Source organism: Tiliqua scincoides, chromosome 2 (assembly GCF_035046505.1).
Source record: "Tiliqua scincoides isolate rTilSci1 chromosome 2, rTilSci1.hap2, whole genome shotgun sequence".
Lineage (NCBI taxonomy): Eukaryota > Metazoa > Chordata > Lepidosauria > Squamata > Scincidae > Tiliqua > Tiliqua scincoides.
In genome coordinates, this window is record NC_089822.1 from 34997671 (window position 1) to 35018148 (window position 20478).

The 20478-nt window shown below is 41.6% G+C and overlaps 1 protein-coding gene across 2 annotated transcripts in view; it reads left to right on the forward strand.

The window, feature by feature from the left end:
- Positions 1 to 20478, forward strand: part of XRCC4 (X-ray repair cross complementing 4) — a 139572-nt gene that overhangs the window by 10861 nt on the left and 108233 nt on the right. Inside the window, exons 2-4 of one of the 2 annotated variants that reach the window (XM_066616441.1) lie at positions 6485 to 6574; positions 7915 to 8067; positions 8896 to 9086. In XM_066616441.1, coding sequence (XP_066472538.1) covers positions 7929 to 8067; positions 8896 to 9086 — 330 coding nt within the window. In that variant the 5' untranslated portion in view covers positions 6485 to 6574; positions 7915 to 7928. The remainder of the gene's footprint in view (positions 1 to 6484; positions 6575 to 7914; positions 8068 to 8895; positions 9087 to 20478) is intronic. The other variant, XM_066616440.1, reaches the window with a different exon arrangement.

Here is a 20478-nt window from a genome sequence, read left to right on the forward strand (position 1 = left end):
TGTGTGGGGGGGGGGGGGGGGATTTGTGAACCGCAGATAAGTGAAACCGTGGATATGGGATCTGTGGATATGGAGAATAGCTGTATTCATGTTCTCTGAAAGTGACTATGCAAACAGAGAACTTGGAATAAAAGACTGAAAAGCACCAACATATCTCCTTAGGTTTGTTCTCCCACTTCCCTCAGCAAAATCCTATCATGTCTTACCTGACTCCTTACGACATCGACCTGCCTCCTTGGGAGATGGCAGAATGGGGGGAAAGCCTGTCCCACCCACCCAGACCAAAAATAACGTATGGTTAAATATGGTAGATTCCTTACTGATTTTTTTTGAAGTAGGAGAATCACTCTGTCTTAGTGTTGGGGGCATTACATTCTTTTTGGGGGGGGGGGGTCAAGAGAGCTCATCAACTCCAAAAGGTTGATTTAAAGGGTTAGGCATAACTCTCCTGGCAACTTGATTTTGGTAGGTGATCTAATTAGGGCCCAATCCTATCCAGTTTTCCAGGGCAGGTGCAGTGGTGTCAGTAGGATGTGAGCTGCATCCTTTGGTGGGGAGGCAGTCACAGAGGCCTCCTCAAGTCCTTCTCCAGGCTGCATTGTGGCTGCACTGGTGCTGGAAAGTTGGATAGGATTGGGCCCTTAATCTCTGGGAACATTTGACTGATGCCAGGGTTGTCAAGACCTTGTCCAGGAATGGTGTCTATATTGCTAATTCCTTTGAGGCACACAGAGAGAATGAACAGATGGATCTCCTGCTCTGTCTTCCCTGCCTTGTTTTTTTATATTGGGTGTTGAATTATGTTTGATTATTGCAGGGTGGATAGATTGCTGTCTAAAGCTATCAACTATCCTTTCTCTGTTATTCCCTCATCTATTTCCCTGCCTTGTAAGTCATGCAAAGTCTTGCATTAGCAGGCATGTCTCAAGTTGCTTGCTCCAGTGCCGTGCAGGAACCCAAAAGCTGCACTGGCACAACGTGGTGGGGAACTGTACCGTGTGCATCTTTGTTGTTCTCTCTTGCTTGCATGATTCTTGCCATGTGGCAGGGTTGAATAAGGTCCACATGCAATTTGGACAGGATCAGGCTATAGATGTAACTGTGCTAGAGTTGCAATCCTGTTTCTTTTAGATCTGTCTGTCCTGTAGCACAATGGCAGAGGTTTCAGACACCTGCTTCTGCAACTTTTTTTTTCCTTACTGGAAAAACATTTCTGCAAGCCAAAAATGAAAAGCTGGAGTCAAAATATCAATAGCACTCTGTGGAGCAGTGAAGGAAACCCAAGAGTTGGCTTCTGTATTGTGCCCCTGAGCAAAGCAGCATACAAAATCATTTGTCAACTAATTTTAAGAAGTGTCTTGTTTATTCATCTGCAACTGTGAACTCTCATTGTTAATGGAGCAGACTCCAACTAATTACATGCCAGCCAACAGCTGATTCTTTCCCAGAAGGAAGCATTGCCTAATAAAGATCAGAGATGCCAAACGAAAAAGAGACAAAGTACTAAAGATGAGCAGTTCAATCGTCAACTGTCTGCTGCTCTCAATGCAGCCAGTGATGTACAAATGTGGGGTAGGACTCTTCTCTTCCCACCTGCAAGTTGATCTCTGCTGCTCTAACAGTTATATGGTGAGGTGTTGATATGTGGGGTGACTCTTTGTGCCCTTAGGAGTAAGCAATGGCTTTCCTGTGGCTGTAATCAGTCATTTTTTTTTTTTTTTTAAAGTGTTTCTTTGTATTAATCAAGGGACATAGAGATTGAGTGGTTTAATTTTGCAAAAGGGATAAAACATATCCTAAGACTACAGAAGCAGCATTATTGAATCTTTAAAGGCATTTCAGGATATTCTTCCATCTGTCAATTGCTGTCTCACAGATGCTTTATTATAGGATAAAACATTGATCTGATTTTACTATCTTCAAAATGAAGTGGTGCTGGTAAATATTTGACTTTACCAATCTGTGTTCCTTAAATAGTGTGATAACACTGTAAAAGTAAAAATACAAATGGTAATTCTTCAAATGGCCGCCCTATCAGTCACTTTGAAAACATGTGAAGAATTCTAAATGTCTTTTTCCTCTTAACTGTCAAATACACATATACTGTTTAAATAAACACCTTCAGAAGAGCTCACAATCGTGCCTGTGAATTGGGACAAATGCTGTTAAGTAGATGGAACTGGAGTGATTTTTAACTGTGTGAACCCATGGCTTCCAATACAGGTGTTCGCCCCTTGACAACAGTTCGCTTAATGATGGACCACATATATGACAGTGGTCAAAGCACAATAGATGCTTTTAATCAGGCAGTCTCCCATAGCCTGCAGCAGAGTGTCTGTTTACACAACAGAGAGGCTCTTAATGCAAAGAAGAGGCAATCTATCTCCAGTAAGCTGTGCAGCCAGCTAGTTTCTGGTAGGGAGTGTCTGTTTACACAACAAAGGCAATAGATTGGACTGAGTGTTCACTTAATGACCTAACTGCATAACAATGGAGAACATATCCCTGTCATTAAGTGGCACACACCTGTATATGAAAGTATGCAAGCTTTCTCCCATTTTTTTGCCAACAGAATGAAAGGAATAGAAGAATACCTGAGTTCTGAGCAAGATGTTCTGTTCAGAAACCTATTAACTGACCCAACATTCTCCCCAGGCCTGTCGTTGTTTCTCAAAAAGGTCCAGGCCATAGGTCTCTCAGCAGATCTGTTAGGAGCCCTCTCACCAGAGCTGGCATTTAAAACTCTGAAAACCAAGTTTGAGACTATAGAGCGGCAAGAGCCGTTTGCAGCCGCAACCACGACCTCCTCTCTGGTTTTCGCTATTTCCAATCCCGGATAAACGACCCACATACTTATATTTCCTATTTAATTGACAGGAACGGAGAGCCTTCTCCCTGCGTTCTCCCTTCTCCCTCTCGATTGTGTTGCAATGTTATGCCATCTAACTTTACATTGGGGAGATACAATGGCCTGAGTATGCAAGCAAGGGTGTGTAGCTGCAACTCTCTGGACATTGAATCTCTTCCACATATGGTTTTACCTTGCAAATGGTTTGACGATCTGTGTTTGCAGTTGCTCAGGCCATTTTTGTCTTCCAAACGTGGGTTGGGGGACTTTGTGCTACATCGGTTGCTATTAGGAAATGATGAGGCATGTACGTGCCAGGTTGCAAAATTTCTTTATTCAATTTTGAGGAGGCGTGGTGTAAGTAAGTAAGTAAGGGCGGTGTATTGGGCACATGGGCTGTTTTAGGTGTGGTTGAAATGTATTGTCCTATGTTATGTTTTATTTTATGCCAATAAAGGTTCCTGAATCTGAATCTGAGTTGTTTACCACATAGAATCATGTTTGTCTTTATTTCCATGAAATTCAGTGGTAGATTTGACACTCAAGATAAAATCTCTGGCTCCTTTGGATCTCACTCTTGTTCCCCATTGCATCATGCTATGCTAGGCCTTCCTACACATTCATAGGCCTTTTGTGGGCCAATTATATCATCAGAATGCATGTGGGCCTAGAAGTCACACATGGATCATATCTTCCCTCATAGAGTCACTTGTGGTCTGGTGATTAGATTGCCCCCCCACCATTTCTAAGGTCATCTGTGCCTTTCAGAGATTTGGTGTGAGCATCACTGAGAATCAGGTCCTCCTCCTTCCCCTTGATGATTCTGTGGCAGGGCCAACAAACTCCGACCCATGGGCCAGATCCAGTGTGCCAGCATAATCAGCTCAGGCGCAGTGTGGCAGTAGTGAAGGCTCCTCTAGCCTTGCCATGATCTGATGATGTTGATGTATTCTAGAGTCTAGAAGTCCTGGAGCAGAATTGGTGTGGACTAGTGTGATGAGGGATCCAAGGGATTCTGGTAAAAACTTTGGTTTGGCTGGAACATGTTAAGCCCCTTGGATTGTTGCAGGATTCTGCCCAAACATTATTTTAGGGTGAATTGTTCTATGGAATTATTTGCTGTTTTTGCCTAGCCTTAATTTTCTGGCACAAATTTTTTTTTGTTCGCTTTAGCTACTCCATTGATGGTTCACAAATACAGAGAATACCTTATTTTAATAAGTAAGGAACACATGTGTGTGTATGTGATTACTGGTGACCTTTGTGTGGCTTGTTGTAGGTATTCATGCTCAATCAAGAGTGGAGTATTGATTTTTCACTTAGAATTTGAACATGTTTTTCCAGTTGATGAGTTCCAGTTGTGATTTATGTTATGATTTTAGTAGTCTGTATGCCCTCAGCATCATTGCTAGGTGGATTGCTACCTGCTTTTTTTTTTTTAATAAGGCAGCTATTTTGTAAGTTGAAATTTGAAGTGGAACCTCTGTTGTCCAAGAAGAGGGGCTTTGAGGACCTACATTCAGTGATGCATATGAACAGCAGTGGCATCAGTCTGTGTGCTAACCTACACATGTATTTTCTGTGCTTGCTTTGGAAGAGGTATGAAACCTGAATCCCTTACTACCTCAAGGAAATGATGTCTTGGTTTATTTGTTGTTTTTTTAAACAAAATATTTTAATCACCAAATCTCTGTGTATAATTTTATTTAGTTATTCAAGCATTTATATCCTGCCTTTCTCCTCTGAAGAAGTTCCCAAGATGACTCATAGCATACTGAAAGCACATACAATACAGCAGTGTTGGGAACTCGAGTGAGTGACTTGGACTCGAGTCGCGAAAATGCGTGACTTTGGGTGACTCTGTGGCTTGTGAGTCATGCGCATGGAAGACTCTGAAAAAGACTTGAGTCAGAGCCCCCCGACTCGTCCCTTGTCCTCACGCATGCTGACTTGAGTCTGCCTGTGCCTGGGGGTGCTTGCTTACTGTTTCCATGGTGTGGAAAACCTTGTGGGGCCATAATTCTGATCGGTGAGCAGCTAGGAGTTCCAGCCAGAGGCACAGAAGGGTTAATGTGAGCAGGATGGGGGAGGTGGGACTGGGCTCTCTTTTCCCATCTCTGATATGAAGGAAGGAACAGATGATCAATGGACAAAGGATGGACATTCTCATATTTCCATTGGCTGAGAGGGCAGGAGGAGGAACCAGCATGGCTGGTGGGAGGGGGAGAGCTTCATTGAATGACTGACTGCAGTGGGATTACTTCTGAGTAGGGCTGCAAAGGATTGGGCCATCCTGGTAAACCTCCCACCTGCTGCTTGTGACCATTCTCCCTCTCATCGCTCCTGTCCCGGTTCTCAGTCAGTTCCTCCCACCCCTCCCGCCCTGTTTACAGATGGAAGGGGGCAACAGGGGAGTAGTCGCTCCCCTGAGTCACCCCCTTTAAAAGAGAGAACTCTCACACTCACACAGAGCCCAGCAGCAGCCCAGTTTTTCCCACAGCTGGCTTTTTAAAGGGGGTGACTGAGCCCAGGGAGAAAGAGGATGAAGGGAAGTAGTTCATAGCAATCACATTTTGCACAGCCTGGCTCTATTGTTACTTGGGAGGACAACCCTCATTGAATGACTGGCTGACGAGGGACTGCTTCAGAGTAGAGCTGCAAGGATTGGGTCATTCTGGTAAACCTTGCAGCTGCTGCTCGTGACCCTCCTTTCCCTCTTGCCACTTCTGTCCCTGTTCTCTCCTGCCCTGTTTACAGATTGGTGGGAACATCAGAGGAGTGGGTAAAGAGAACTTGAACACACACACACACACACACACACACACACACACACACACAACCCCTTGGCAGCAGCCCTGCTTTTTCAGCAGCAGGCTTTTTAAAGGGGGACGATGACTCAATTTGAGTCCTTTAGAGTCACTAAAGGGTGACTTGGCGACTTGGAAAGTGCCCCCGTTAGGACACTTTTTTGAGTCAAGTTGGGGGTGGTGGCTCGTCTCAAGAAAAGCCATGCTGAGTTTTCCCATCCCTGCAATACAGTAATAAAACATAAAAGTATACAAATCAAATCAAATGCAACTAGTCCAACTGAATAAAAGAAGCAATGTTAAGACCAGGGAAAATGTAATCTATGAAGTGGGGTGAAAACTAACAAAATGCCTACTAGAACAAAAACATTTTTTACTGTGTCCCCACTCCCCAGTCACCAGTGATGAGACCAAACAAGTGTCCAAGCAGAGGGCATTCCAAAGCCTGAGGTCCATTACCAAAAACACCTCTAACATGCCACCTCACTGGGCCTCAGAAAAAGGAGGGACATGGAGAAGAGTCCCTTAAAAGAGCTCCTAATTCATATAGGGAGAGTTCTTTAAATATCCTGATCAAAGGCTATTAAGGGCTTTAAAGGTTGTAACCAGCACTGACTTTCAGTTTGTTTCCACACAGTAAAGCGCCCAAGTACGATGTGTATTACATTTTAAAGTTACACAGGAAAAATCATTTGGTCTCCTTTAAAAATACAAATATTTTGCATTAACAATGGTCAGGAATGTTTTTGCGCAGTGTTGCCTGGTGTGCCAGTTGGAAAGACTGACCTAGTTAGCTAGCTAGCTTCAGCCATGTTCTTGTTTGGTTCAGGCTACATTACTGGAATGCTGTCTGCATGGTGCTACCTGGAACCTTCTGCCGGTCTGGAGCTTTCAACAGGTGCAGAATACTGCCTCTGAGGTCTGTCATATAGCCCGTAAGATACTAATTCTGTACCAACTGCTTTAACTCATTTTCAGGCTCAATATAAGTAACTGGTTTTGGCCTTTAAAATTCTAAATGGTTTGGGACCAGATTATCTGTCAGAGATTGGTCTTCGTTCTGCTTTTGAGTGAGATCCATTTGGCAGGCACCAGTCAGAGGTTGTCTTGGTAGCAACACATCCACTTTGAGATTCATTCCCCAGAGAGGTTTGATTGGCTTGCTTGTTATCTGCTTATAGTATTTTAATTTAATTTTTAGTATTTTAATTGTGATGATTTAGGCTGCAATCCTATGTACACTTTCCTGGGAGCAAGCCCCGTTGAACACATTGGGGCTTACTTCTTAGTAGAAATGCATAGGATTGTACCGTTAACAACTAAGAGCCCAATCTTGGGCTTGGCACTGTGGCTACGTGCTGCAGTGCACTGTCGCAAACGTGCCATACTGCCTATGCTAGCCCAGCGCCGGCCAGTGCTGTGCTAGCGCCAGGCTAGTGCGGGACGGGCGTCCAGCCTCCGCGGTGGCGGTCTCATGGACCGCCGAGCCGTGGCACGGTAAGCAGGGCGGGGAGGAGGGCGGGGAGGAGCTGTTCTGGGGATGGAGGAGGCCGGCAGGAGGTAGAGAGAGGGTGGGGTGAGGCGAAGTGGGGGACGGGGATGGGTGGGAGGCATACTAGGGGGAGGGAGGGAGGAGGGTCTGTGGAGCGCCGCTCCACCGGATCCAAGGCGCTTGTGGAGGGCTCGGCATCCTACACGAGCGCCTTTACCGTTGACCTTTTGGTTGGCAGTAAAGTGAGTAGCCCCATTGCGGGGCTGCTTACCTTACCCGGGAGAAGGGGATGAAAATTTTCATCCCCTTCTCCCGAGGTGCACAGGATCTGGTGGCAGCCTTTCTTGGTGCTGCCAAAGCTGGGTGCCCCAGGCAGCTGGCTGCAATCCTAACCACATTTTCTTGAGAGTAAGTCGCATTGAACAAAAAAGGACTTACTTCTGAGTAGACCTGGTTAGGATTGTGCCCTATATTTACTGTGGTTTTTTAGCTGATTAAAAAAAATATATAGTTACAATAAAATAATACAAATCGCATTTGTCTGTCTGTCTGTCTGTCTGTCTGTCTGTCTGTCTAAAATACTGCTATCTGCCTTTAGCCCCATTGCAGAAAAAATGAAATGGAAGTCTGTAATAAATGATATCATTGGTATCAATGCATAGAATTTTCTTGGGTCTATCTTATCATGCTTATATCTTGAAACTGGTCCTCTTTATAGACCAGGGAATAGATTTATAATTCTGCTCCTTTTTTCTTTTCCGAAACAGGTGCCTGGAGAATCATGGAGAAGAAAGTGAGCAGAATCCGGCCTGTTTCTGATCCAGGCACAACATATTTTCTGCAAATAGCTTGGGCAAAAAACATCAGTGCTGGCTTTGATGTTATGCTCAGTGATAGCCTATCAGTTTGGACTGGGAGAGGTAATATGTGATGCATTACTTTGCAATGATAAAGTGACTTCTTGAGACTCTCTACTACTAGAGGTCAGACACAGCAAATGTTTTAATTGTTACTGTTTACCTAGGAGTATAGACAGGACATTGATTAAAGGCATTTTAGGCATCTTTTGATGTTGATGGTTTGCATCTCTGGAATATTGTATCCTGGATACAGTGCACATATAACTGTTGATCCAGGTGTGCTGTGTGTTTTAAGTATTTACCCCTCGCCTTTCAAATTATTCAGGCTGCAGTCCGGTGGGACTGTCAGTAAGTGTGTAGGTAATTGCAAGAAGAGCCAGGTTATAGTCTTCAGTGTTCATCTTCAAGTTGTCCAGGCAAACTAAAGTGACCAGCAGCTTGACTCATTTGCCTTGTGAAGGTGGTGCAGTGAAAACTAAAGAGAGCGTCCTGGATCTTCTTGTGATTGCTTATGCACATATAAACAGTTTCATCGGATTGCAGTTTGAATAATTCTGTGCATGGCTTTGCATAGATGGCTCCCTTGACTTTCTGGCTTTTAGAGGTGAACTTGTTTTGTTAGTGGACAGCCTTTCAAATGATCTTATAGATCAGGTGTGGCCAAATTGGCTTGTGAGCCACAAGTGACTCTGACATACAATGTGCAGTTCATGGAAATATGTTGGCTGAGTTCCTTTTTGGACTTGGAAAGTTTTGATACTAACTATGGAAGTTTTAAAGAACAGCATCTCTTTGGCAGCAGGTTCTATATGGCAACAGCGCTAGTAGATTTTTAACATGTTTTTGTTCTGAATTTTCATTTTAATTCTTCCAATTTCCTTACCATAGTACCTGAAGAAGAGATTTCCAGGGAGGCCACTGACATGGAAATGGAACGAGAGAAATATGTTGAAGAACTAAGAAAAGTGTTGTTGTCTGAAGGAAGATTGACAGACAAATACAGCTTTGATATTTCAAAAGAAGGAGTAAATGAAGAGAGCCTTCGTTTTTCCTATGAGAAGAATCTGAAAGATGTTTCTGTAAGTTTTGTTGTACTTTTTCCAGCAGAGTTCAAGCATAGTAGTCAAAACATTTTCAATAATAGAGGATGGTGAAGCTTTTTCTTCAAATGATAACTTGAGGAATTCTGTAGTAGAGAACTATCTAACATGCAATATATTTGTTGATTTAAAAAAAGGAAGAAAAGGATTGTGTTTGTCTATGAGGTGCTCCTAAAAATCCTACAGTCAATATAAACGTTTTTCTTTTTGCTTTTGGATTCCAAAACTTTGGTATAGAGGTAAGTTAGTTTCTTGAAAGTGTTAAATGTTCACTAACTCTTTGCTAACTGTTTACAGGCCTGAATAATGGAAATGCTATTTTTGACAAAAGTCCCAATGAGGGCATCCAAACAACAACAACAAAAAACAGTGGAAATAGCCTATACAGTATTTTTATTACACTTGTGTTCTGCCATATGTGTGTGTGTGTGATTGTCATGATGACTGAGGGCCCAATCCTATCCAACTTTCCAGTGCTGGTGCAGCCGTGCCAGTTGGCCATTTGCTGCATCCTGTGGTGGGGAGACAGTCACAGAGGCCTCCTCAAGGTCAGGGAGCATTTGTTCCCTCATCTTGGGGCTGCATTGTGGCTGCACTGGTGCTGGACAGTTGGATAGGATGGAGCCCTAAGGCCATCCAGTCAGCATAATGACTGAGTGGAGATTTGGATTCAGGAAGACTAAGTGTGATTTGTGAGGCTTATAGTCTTATGTACTGATGACAATAACTACTGCTTTATGTTTGCTTCTAATGTGTTAACTTTCTTTTTAACAAGTGTGGCTAATAATAGTGGGTTGTTAAATATTCACAAGCATATTGATTAGGTATCATTACTGTACCAGTTAAGGGCACAATCCTATCCAATTTTCCAGCACCGGTGCAGCCACAATGCAACCCCAAGGTAAGGGAACAAGTGTTCCCATACCTTAAGGAGGCCTCTGTGACTGCTGCCCCACCACAAGAAGCAGTGCATGCCCCATTGGCACAGTTGCACCGGCATTGGAAAATTGGATAGGACTGGGCCCAAAGATGTTCTGAAGTATATCATGTAGTATTTGTTTCCGTGAGCCCGTGGTTGAAATTTTCAAGAAAAACTTAGCTCTTCTGTTAGAAACATCCATACTAAATCATTTGACCAAAGAAAGTTGAAGTAACGGGTTAAAATGAAGGAAAGGAAAATATGGGCTGATAGCTGGGGAACAAGTTTGGTTGGCAAAATCTATCGTTCTTTGGAAACATTTGTTGAAGGAAATAGTGGTAGTGTAGGTTGTTGAGTCATTCTACAGTAAACTAGACAAAGTACTGGAAAATACACTCAAAGGTATTTGAGGTAATACGCTCAAAGGAAAATGCGTTCAAAAGTACTGGAAAATACCCTCTTGCATTGGCAGTGAAATGTGCTTCATGACCTAATTAGGTGTTTTGCATCCTAGAAATCCAGAGTTTTGTGATTGCCAGCCCACACATGCAGCAGGGATGAAAAAGTCTTTTGGGTAGTAATGTTGTAATGAAGTGCAATTTGCACAAACAGGTTAACAAATTCATGATCAACAAAGAAAGCATGAAGCCAAACTAATATATAGGAAAATAAATAAATACTGTGTAAACTGTATTAGGCACCCCAAATGAAGAGGAGAAAGCTGAGATATAAATAAATAAATGTGCCGTTTATTATTAACAGTATTTATTAATTTAGTTAATGCATTTAGTGCTATTGCATTTTATTTCAGCATTGGCTCCAGTGAGACTTGGGATGATATGAGTTATTAATCAGAAAATAAAACAGTTTGTTTTTATATTATGAAAAATGTAAACTTTCAATAAGCTCAATTCATTGAAGTAACAATGAAAAAGAAAAGTAGTTTTAAAAGTTCATATTCTTTTATTTATTAAAAGAATTTAGAAAGTATTTATTAAAGTAATTTAGAAAGTAATTATTAAAAGAAGAAAGTATTTATTACATGTTGTATAGCAACCCTTGGAGACTGGTTGAATTATTTGGTGGCAGGGCTTGTTGTGTTCTCATGCTGTTCTGTGTGGGCTGTCGTTGATAATAACTGCAGATGGTCCAAAATGTATCTGTATCCGTTAACAGGGTAGCTGCTGGAAGCACATGATGCCAGTTTTGAAGGCACTTCTCTGATTCCCAGATAGTTTCTGGGCTCATTCAAGGTCTTAGTGTGGTGTTTATCTGTAAAGCTTGGGCTCAGGGCTCTAGAGAGCACATTCTTCCTCATGAAGTATATGGTGCAGTAGGTCGTCTAATAAGATCTGATGCCAAGCCCTATTACTTTCAGAAGTTACATTTTCAGGTATTGGGTGTAGGGCCTTTCTGTGGTGACTCCAGTGTTGCATCATGCCCTCCTCCATGAAATTCACTTGGCTTTGTCTGTTTTAATATTTTGAAAGCGGGCACTTTATTTCCCATAACTGAGGGAAGATAGAATGGTATTCGGTATGTCTTCAATATTTTGTACTAATTTTTAAAGTATTCATGTATTTTAAATTAATTTCATATTGTTAGCTGCTGTGGGGGGCTCTTTGAGCCAAAAGAGGGGTTAAAAATGAAGTTAATATTGAAGAGTACATATTTTTTCACTGAATGAAATAATTGCAATTATCCTTGATCTATATAAAATCTATATCTATATTGTAATTATCCTTCTTCTATATAAAAAGGACAGATGGCGGCCTTCTGTTCTCTTTTCTATGACAATTATGTACATATATGAACGCAAAGCCAAGTTCTGTTAGGTATGTCTCACTTGCAAGTTTTGGATTTAATGTTCTCTGCTGGCTTGGCTTTCATTATCTTTCTGGATTTTATAGCCACATGCAGCAACTAGTCACCCAGAATGTGGATGAACATGCCATCCCACATCAAAAGATATGTCTGTTCAAAGGGGTTCATATTTATAGACAATATTTATAATCTGCATCTCCATCTGACTTTTGGTGACTCCCAAGGTAGCTAAAATGGTGAACATTTTAAAATGATCATGTAGAATTAAAGCAGCAAAGCACAAGTAGAAGTATTTTTTTTTTGTAAGATTTTGAAAATCAAAGGATAACAATAACAATTTGCAACCCAGCCAGGCCAAAGACTTACTGGAACATATACATTTTCAGTCAACATCTGAAAGCCATTAGGAAGAGGACCAGATGATTTCTCAGTGCCAGGAGTTGCACAGCCTGAATGTTACAAGAGAACAGGTCTTCTCCCATGTTTCCACCAATCATGCCTGTCCTGGTGGTGGGAAGAGAAGCTTGACCTCTTGCTATGATCTTAGTGAACAAATAGATTCATTTGGGAGGAGTCAGTCCTCTTAAGTATACTGGTCCCAAGCTATTTAGATTTGCAGGTAATAAGTTGTCTGTAGAACTGGATCCAGAAAAACTGGGAGTTAGTGAAATTAATGCAGTAGTGCAGTGTTTCTCAAACTGTGGGTCGGGACCCACTAGGTGCGTCACAAGCCAATTTCAGGTGGGTCCCCATTCATTTCAGTATTTTATTTTTAATATATTAGACTTGATGCTACCATGGTATGTGACTTCATTTGGAGAAATGTTACAGACCTGTGCTTTGAACAAGCTACTATGTATATTCTTTTAATAATGATAGTAAATGGGACTTACTCCTGGGTAATTGTGGGTAGGATTGCAGCCTAGGATTGTGAAAATTTTCCTGCTTGATGATATCACTTCCGGTCATGACATCACGTCCGGTGGGTCCTGACAGATTCTCATTCTAAAAAGTGGGTCCCAGTGCTGAAGGAGTGAGAACCACTGCAGTAGTGGAATTGCATGCTTCAAAGACCCAGGTGAGGTTAATTTGGCTGCCATGGTTTTCCCAGTAGCCCTTAGAAGTGCTGCAGTTTGGAATCATTCTGCATTAGCTGTACTAATGGAGTCTGCTTCTTCAGGCAAAATTTATCTAGTTAGGAAAAAGTATTTCTCTTTTGGCACACGTTTTTAAATTATGTGGCTCCTATAAAACAGGGTTGAAAGTATCTTCTGATTTCCTCGTAGAATAAAACAAGATTTCCTTTGAGTTTCTGATTGGAAAATATCCTGTTAGATGTGAGGTGGTATGAAATTGCCTTTGATGTATAGTGCTGTCAGAAGATGAGATTAATGTGCAATTTAAAAGAATCAATGAAAACGTAACAATTTTTACAAATGATTATACATTCCATGGACAGAATTATTTAATATAAGCCTGCCTGGATGGCTGAAAGCAATTTTCATATGAATGTTGCTTGTTTTAAACTACATAATGAAGCAACAGAACAGGTATAATGGTTCTCTTTCTGAATTTGTTTTCAGTCTTGACTTTGCAGTTGAAAGATAAACAGGACATCAGTATGTCAGAAAATATTAGAGATATTATAGTTGCATTGCAAAGTCAGCCAATTGTACTATTCTCTTATTAATGAGATCATCTTTTTAAGTCAGGTAATTTTGTTTTCAGAGATTTTTTTTTCTTTTTCTTTCAGAACTTTTCTGAAATGCTTGCTCTCAGACTGGTAAGGGCAAATGAGACTGTTGAGAATGGCATTAAAATAACAATAGGCTTGGTACACAGTAGGACTTGTGTTCAAAGCAGCTGCAGAGCAAAATGGGCCACACACACTGAGAACTCAGTAAGGGGCCATTGAGTCTTGGCCAGCTAAACTACTGCCACCTAAACAAACACCATAACAAGAGTCAGTGATTTACTGTTTGATCTAAGTAGGTGACCACTTGGAAGTAAATCTTTCCAAGTACTTCAGTGAGGAACTCTCAGCATATAGCAAATAATGGGACTCTTGCAAGACTTTCTCCTTAGAGGTGGCAATTAAATTGATTAAAGAGCTCTTGATAAACAGTGTTTGAGGGCTAGCAAACCTTTCTTTATAAAAAGGTGGCATTCTATTTTCTCTTTTGCAAGTAACATTAGTAAAATTATCAGAGCCAAAAGAAGTTCTACCAACGTGTGGAAAACTCCATGACTTAACTTGACTGAAAAAAAAAACCCTACTAATTTGTTTCAGCTTTTCTGAGGCCACTTTTTTTTTTCTCCTAGTGTGTTCTAAAATATAGGTCACAGAATTGGAGGATAATTTCAATTTTCAAATTGATTAAAGCGTTGAAATACGCATACTTAAATATACATTTCCACAGTGCGTTAGGAAAACAAAGTAGCATCTGTATGCTTCTAAAAGCTTCCCACATGGTAATGCCAAGGGCCTAAAGTCTGTGCATTTCGTTTTCCTGTTTTGGAATCCATGCTGTGCTCCACAGTTCTTGGTATTACAAGTCCGTGTTTACATTTACTTGTTCAACTGAGTTAAAATCACTTCTTGTCGTGAGGAGAAACTTTAAATCATGGGTTGGCCAGACATGGTTTCCTTTTTTTAAAAGAAAAAAAACTACTTGAGAGATCCTGCAAAATAGATTATAGTGAGTTGTATGTTGCTCTGACATATGATTTATACTCTTAACAAAAAAAGGAAAGAAAAGAAAAACCCTGTCTTGTCTAGAATTTGCCTTGGAAAGTTTTTACTCTGTAGGAATGGAATGGAAATTGTGCCCACTTCAGTGCTATGAGTATGGCTTCAGCTCAAATTGCAAATTTCTAGCTTTTCCCATTGGTGGAGGCCAGTTTTTAGAAATCATTTGTTAATCTTTTTCTTTCTTACAAGTAGCATGTCATTGCATATTCAAACTAAAGAAATTTATGCTGTCTAACATGGGTATCCTCGGAAAGGTGGATCTGTGGAATTAGGGGGAAGAAAAGAAATGATAAAAAGCTGTGGGGGGACCCTTAAGGACAGATTAGTTTAATTATAGAAATATGCTTCCAGATACTTACATTATCATAAACCTTGTCGTTCCGCAGCATCACAAATGAGAACAAATGTAATAATAATAACAACAACAACTAGGTATTTATATACCGCCTTTCCGGTCATCGGATTACTCCTGACTTTATTCAAGGCGGTTTACATAGGCAGGCATTTCTAAATCCCTCAAGGGGATTTTTACAATCATAGAGGTTCTCTCTTTCAAGAACCAACAACATTTCAGAATGGATCTTCCTGGTTTGGTCTCACTTCTGGCCTCCAGTTCTGCCAGGCAGACTGACAAGCAGCTCCATCTCTCACATGGCGGGCAGCCAAGACGCTTCTTGTTCACACCAAGAGCAGGTGGAATCACTCAGCTGGGTTTGTCAGCTGCTTCAAGGACTCGCCAATCTCAGCCGTTCAGGGAGCTGCCGGTGTCCTCGAACTGGCGACCTTCTGATGTTACCTTCGGGCTAACGGAGGCGCTGTCCTCTAGACCAGACCTCCTGCCCAAATATAAGTATTTGTAGAGTACTCTTGAGGGCTCGAATCATTTCCCATTAGTGTCTTCTTGTTACTGTATAGCCTAGTAAGGCTGGAGTATGAGAGGTGTGATTCTTTTGTTCTAAAATGTGCTCTTCTTCCTGCATTTGTGCATGATTGGGGCAAGCTGAAATGTAAATAAACTGATCTGTCACTGTCATGTCTAGTTGACCTTAAACAGACTTGAATGTAGTTAATTATGAATCATTGTGCCTTGTCAGATCAATTGGGAGAGGAGTGATAAAAGGAGTCAATCACATGTTAGGAAAATGAAACCTGATTACCTCCTGTACACCACCCTGAGCTCCTTGGAGGAAGGGTGGTATAAATAAATATATAAATTTCTATTTGGCAATTACCTGATTGTGAGCAAAAATTTTTTTTTAAAAATGTTCTCCTTTTTCTTAAGGATGAACTTTTGAAAGAGTATTTTGTACCTACTCAATTGTGGACAATTGGAGCCTGTAGGGGCTGAGAGGGGCCCTGCACCCAGCATCCTTATTCTGGAACCCAATACATTAGTAGTGATCTCTCCCACCGCTAAGGCAAAAATTGGATGGGGAGGTCTTAGAGATCATCCCTTGCAGATGCATGATGGGAGCTTCAGGTTTCTAGGGGGTTCCCTCAAATAGATGCGTCTTTGAATGAAAGAACTTGTAGAACATGTGCAGACTAAGAACATAAGAACAGCCCCACTGGATCAGGCCATAGGCCCATCTAGTCCAGCTTCCTGTATCTCACAGCGGCCCACCAAATGCCCCAAGGAGCACACCAGATAACAAGAGACCTGCCTCCTGGTGCCCTCCCTTGCATCTGGCATTCTGACATAGCCCATTTCTAAAATCAGGAGGTTGCACATACGCATCATGGCTTGTAACCTGTAATGGATTTTTCCTCCAGAAACTTGTCCAATCCCCTTTTAAAGGTGTCCAGGCCATTTGCCATCACCACATCCTGTGGCAAGGAGTTCCAAAGACCAATCACATGCTGAGTAAAAAAATATTTTCTTTTGTCTGTCCTAACTCTCCCAACACTCAATTTTAGTGGATGTCCCCTGGTTCTGGTGTTATATGAGAGTGTAAAGAGCATCTCTCTATCCACTTTATCTTTCCCATGCATAATTTTGTATGTGTCAATCATGTCCCCCCTCAAGCATCTCTTTTCTAGGCTGAAGAGGCCCAAACGCTGTAGCCTTTCCTCATAAGGAAGGTGCCCAGCCCAGTAATCATCTTAGTCGCTCTCTTTTGCACCTTTTCCATTTCCACTTTGTCCTTTTTGAGATGTGGTGACCAGAACTGGACACAGTACTCCAGGTGTGACCTTACCATCTATTTGTACAACGGCATTATAATATTAGCCGTTTTGTTCTCAATACCTTTTCTAATGATCCCAAGCATAGAATTGGCCTTCTTCACTGCCGCTGCACATTGGATCGACACTTTCATTGACCTGTCCACCCCCCCAAGATCTCTCTCCTGATCTGTCACAGGCAGCTCAGAATCCATTAGCCTATATGTGAAGTTTTGATTTTTTGCCCCAATGTGCATGACTTTACACTTACTTACATTGAAACGCATCTGCCATTTTGCTGCGCATTCTGCCATTTTGGAGAGATCCTTCCAGAGCTCCTCACAATCACTACTGGTCTTCACCACTCGGAAAAGTTTGGTGTCATCTGCAAACTTAGCCACCTCACTGCTCACTCCTGTCTCCAGGTCATTTATGAAGAGGTTGGAAAGCACCGGTCCCAGTTCAGATCCTTGGGGCCCACCGCTTTTCACCTCTCCCCATTGTGAAATTGCCCATTGACACCCACTCTCTGTTTCCTGGTCTTCAACCAGTTCTCAATCCATGAGAGGACCTGTCCTCTAATTCCCTGACTATGGAGTTTTTTCAGTAGTGAATGGTGAGGGACCGTGTCGAACGCCTTCTGAAAGTCCAGATATATAATGTCCAAGACTAGGTGCTGGTGCCAAGCACCAGACTAGATGCTGGCCACTAATGGAGGTAACCTTAGTATGCATTAGCCCATTTAAGGTCAGAGAAGGAGGGAAATCCTGGAATTCTTGCCACAGAAACCTACTGGAGTTGAAACTTTCTTAATGTTGTATCTGTGTTTTTAATTGTTATATGGTGCCTTGGGGATGCCTTGGGGATTTTTATACATGAAAGGTGGAATACAAGTCTTAAAGTAAACAAATCCTATGCAGCCTGTTAAAATGCATGTATGCCAGACACAATACACACGCACACTTGCAATTGGTTGCCTCAAGATTATCTTTTTAATCTAAGTTCATATAGGACTGTAACTGACATGCGTTAAGTCTCCTATTGAACACAGTGGGAATTACTTCCAAGCAAACATGCTCAGTACTGCAGCACAAGTGTTCTAGATGAAAAAGATAATCTTGAGGCAACCAACTGCAAGTGTGCGTATGTATTGTGTATCTCCGTTGTTAAGTGAATCCATCAGAAAGTGAAGGGAACAGCACTGCAGGCTTCTGAGTTTCCTCCTTGGAAGATGTAACATGAACCTTCCACTCTCTAACTACAATGTACCTTGCAAAGTCTCCTGCAGAGGTTGTCTTTTCTCCTCAGAATCTGCAGCGCCACCCTTTGAGCAACCTGATTGCTTGAAGCAGAACCACCAAACTCCCAGTCGCCTAGAGTGTCCTGCTGAGCTTTGATTTCTGAGATTGATGGAAGTGAGGCATATGTGATCTCTTGTGGCTGTTTAGCACATGCCTCACTTCTGCCAGTCCTGGAGATCGAAGGATCACGATCAATAGGATGATCAAAAGGTAAGTGGCTGGTTTTGTAAGACTTCAGTAGTTTCGCTTTAGCAATCAGGATGCTAAAAGGATTGCACTGCAGCTTCGAAGGAGGGAAAGGCAACCACTGCAGGGGACTTAGCAAGGTGTGTGGGGGTTAGTGGGGAAGGCAACCGCCATTGTATATGTGGTCGGTCATTGGAACATCGCTAAACAACACACACCTTTATTTCATATTTCTAAGCCAATTTCTTCGGATTCGGAGCTTATTGTCTGACTCCATGTTATGTGTTTTCCCCGTCACAAAAACTTACGTCAGCATTTCATGTGTTTGTTTCTACTGTAGAGTGTTTTTTTAAATATATGTGGCTATGTATGTACTGTGCACCCCTCAATTTAGTGTGGAGTTTGGGATTTTGAGGTGTGCCTTATAGATAGTGGTGGGTGAAAACTGTTTTATTTTTTCATGGATTTCAGTGTTTTCCAAAGTTAGAAGTGCAGAAAGGAGTATTACGTGTTTTTATTCCAAGGGCGCATTTTTATAAATTATTCTTGTAAATTATAATCACTTTAAAAGTGTTCTAAGTAGGTTATATAGGTAGAATAGTGTCAGCAAATGCAGCCACACACATTTAGAGGTTTTAGAGGATATGCATAGGTGTTAGAGAATGGTTTTATTTTTTGCAGATTTCAGGATGGTTTTTTAGCCCACCTCTAAAAGCCCACCTCTACTTATAAAACTCGATCATTAATTTTTGTTATAGTATACCACATTTAAGAATATAGGGAGGGTCCTAATAGATCAGACTAATGGAATATCAAGTTCAAAACTATCTGGCCAGCCAAATGCTTCTTGGAAGCTTATAAGCCGAACACAAAGGCAGCTGTTCCTCCTGTTGTTTTTTCTGGTATTTAGAGCTACACTGCTTCCAAGGCATGAAGGTTTCACTTACCTATCATGACTAAGCCACTGACAGACCTGTCCTACATGAATTTGTCTATTCATTAAATGATTTCATCAAGTCATCTAAGGCTGCAATCCTATGTGTTCTCTGGGACGTATTTCAAGGAGCAAGCCCCTTTGAACACTATGGGACTTTCTTCTGAGTAGATATAAGTAGATTCCACTGTAAGTTAGTACTCATCGCCACGTTTTGTAGAGAATTCCATAAACTGATTGTATGTTGCACGAAGAGGTAAATTTTACATTGCGCTTTATGTCATTTAAAAAGCCTTAAAAGAAGTTGCTATATTTTTACTCCTTTCTGGTTCCTCAGATCCATGAGTAAAGCACATTAGTTTTCAAAAATTTACTCCCGCCCTCTGTTTATTTTCATCTCTAAGAATAATGGCATTAAAAACTTGCATATGGGGCGGTGACACTGAAGAATTCCTTTGCCAGCTGTCCTGAATGAGACAGCTGGTGGGGGAACAAGCATGTAATAGCACTGAGGAAGAGATACCCTTTCCACAGTAGGACAGTTGTGTTTCATTCGCATCCGGTCTTGCTGGTTGCTACAGCTGGCAGAGAACGGGATCAAGAGAACATCCAGTTCCTAAAATCTTACTCTAGAGGGCTTCAAACCTTCTTGCTCTTCATAAACGACAAGGTACTTTTGCAGTCCCTAGGAATAATTAGAAAGGCAAAACGGTTGTACATATTAACCAGATAAGCAGGTGATACAGAGGTTTCATATAGTGGTGGATTGTGAATACAGTAATGTAGAACATTTCTTGGTATAAAATCAAAGGATTTGCTGAAAGTGAAACTGGTAGTTGCCAGACAGTTGTAGCATTAACTGTCTTGTAATGCATTGGTATAGCACTTGATTTCTGCAGAGATTTGTTTTTTTGCACAGTAAACACATACATTCCCCATTTGTCGTGGTCCTCACGACAGGCAATGCTTTCATTTCAGTGTGGCTTCATTTCCCGGGCCCCCAAACACAGTGTTTTCAACTTTGGGCTGTGGTATGAGTCTTTCCTTTTTTGTGCTGTTGTGATGGTGTATGCAGTATTCCAAACTGTTTTTGGTTTTTGGTTAATTTTTTTAGAGGCTGCACGCTAATATAGCAGAATGCACATTAATCCTGTCTGCATGTGTTTAAGTTGCTGTCTTGCTGCTGTGATAGAGAGGTCAATTATAGGGAAATCACGCAATGTGTATAAAGCACTTGTGGCATTAATTGCTAAATGGGGCTGCCATGTTCCAGTGAGGCTTTTGGGGGGGGG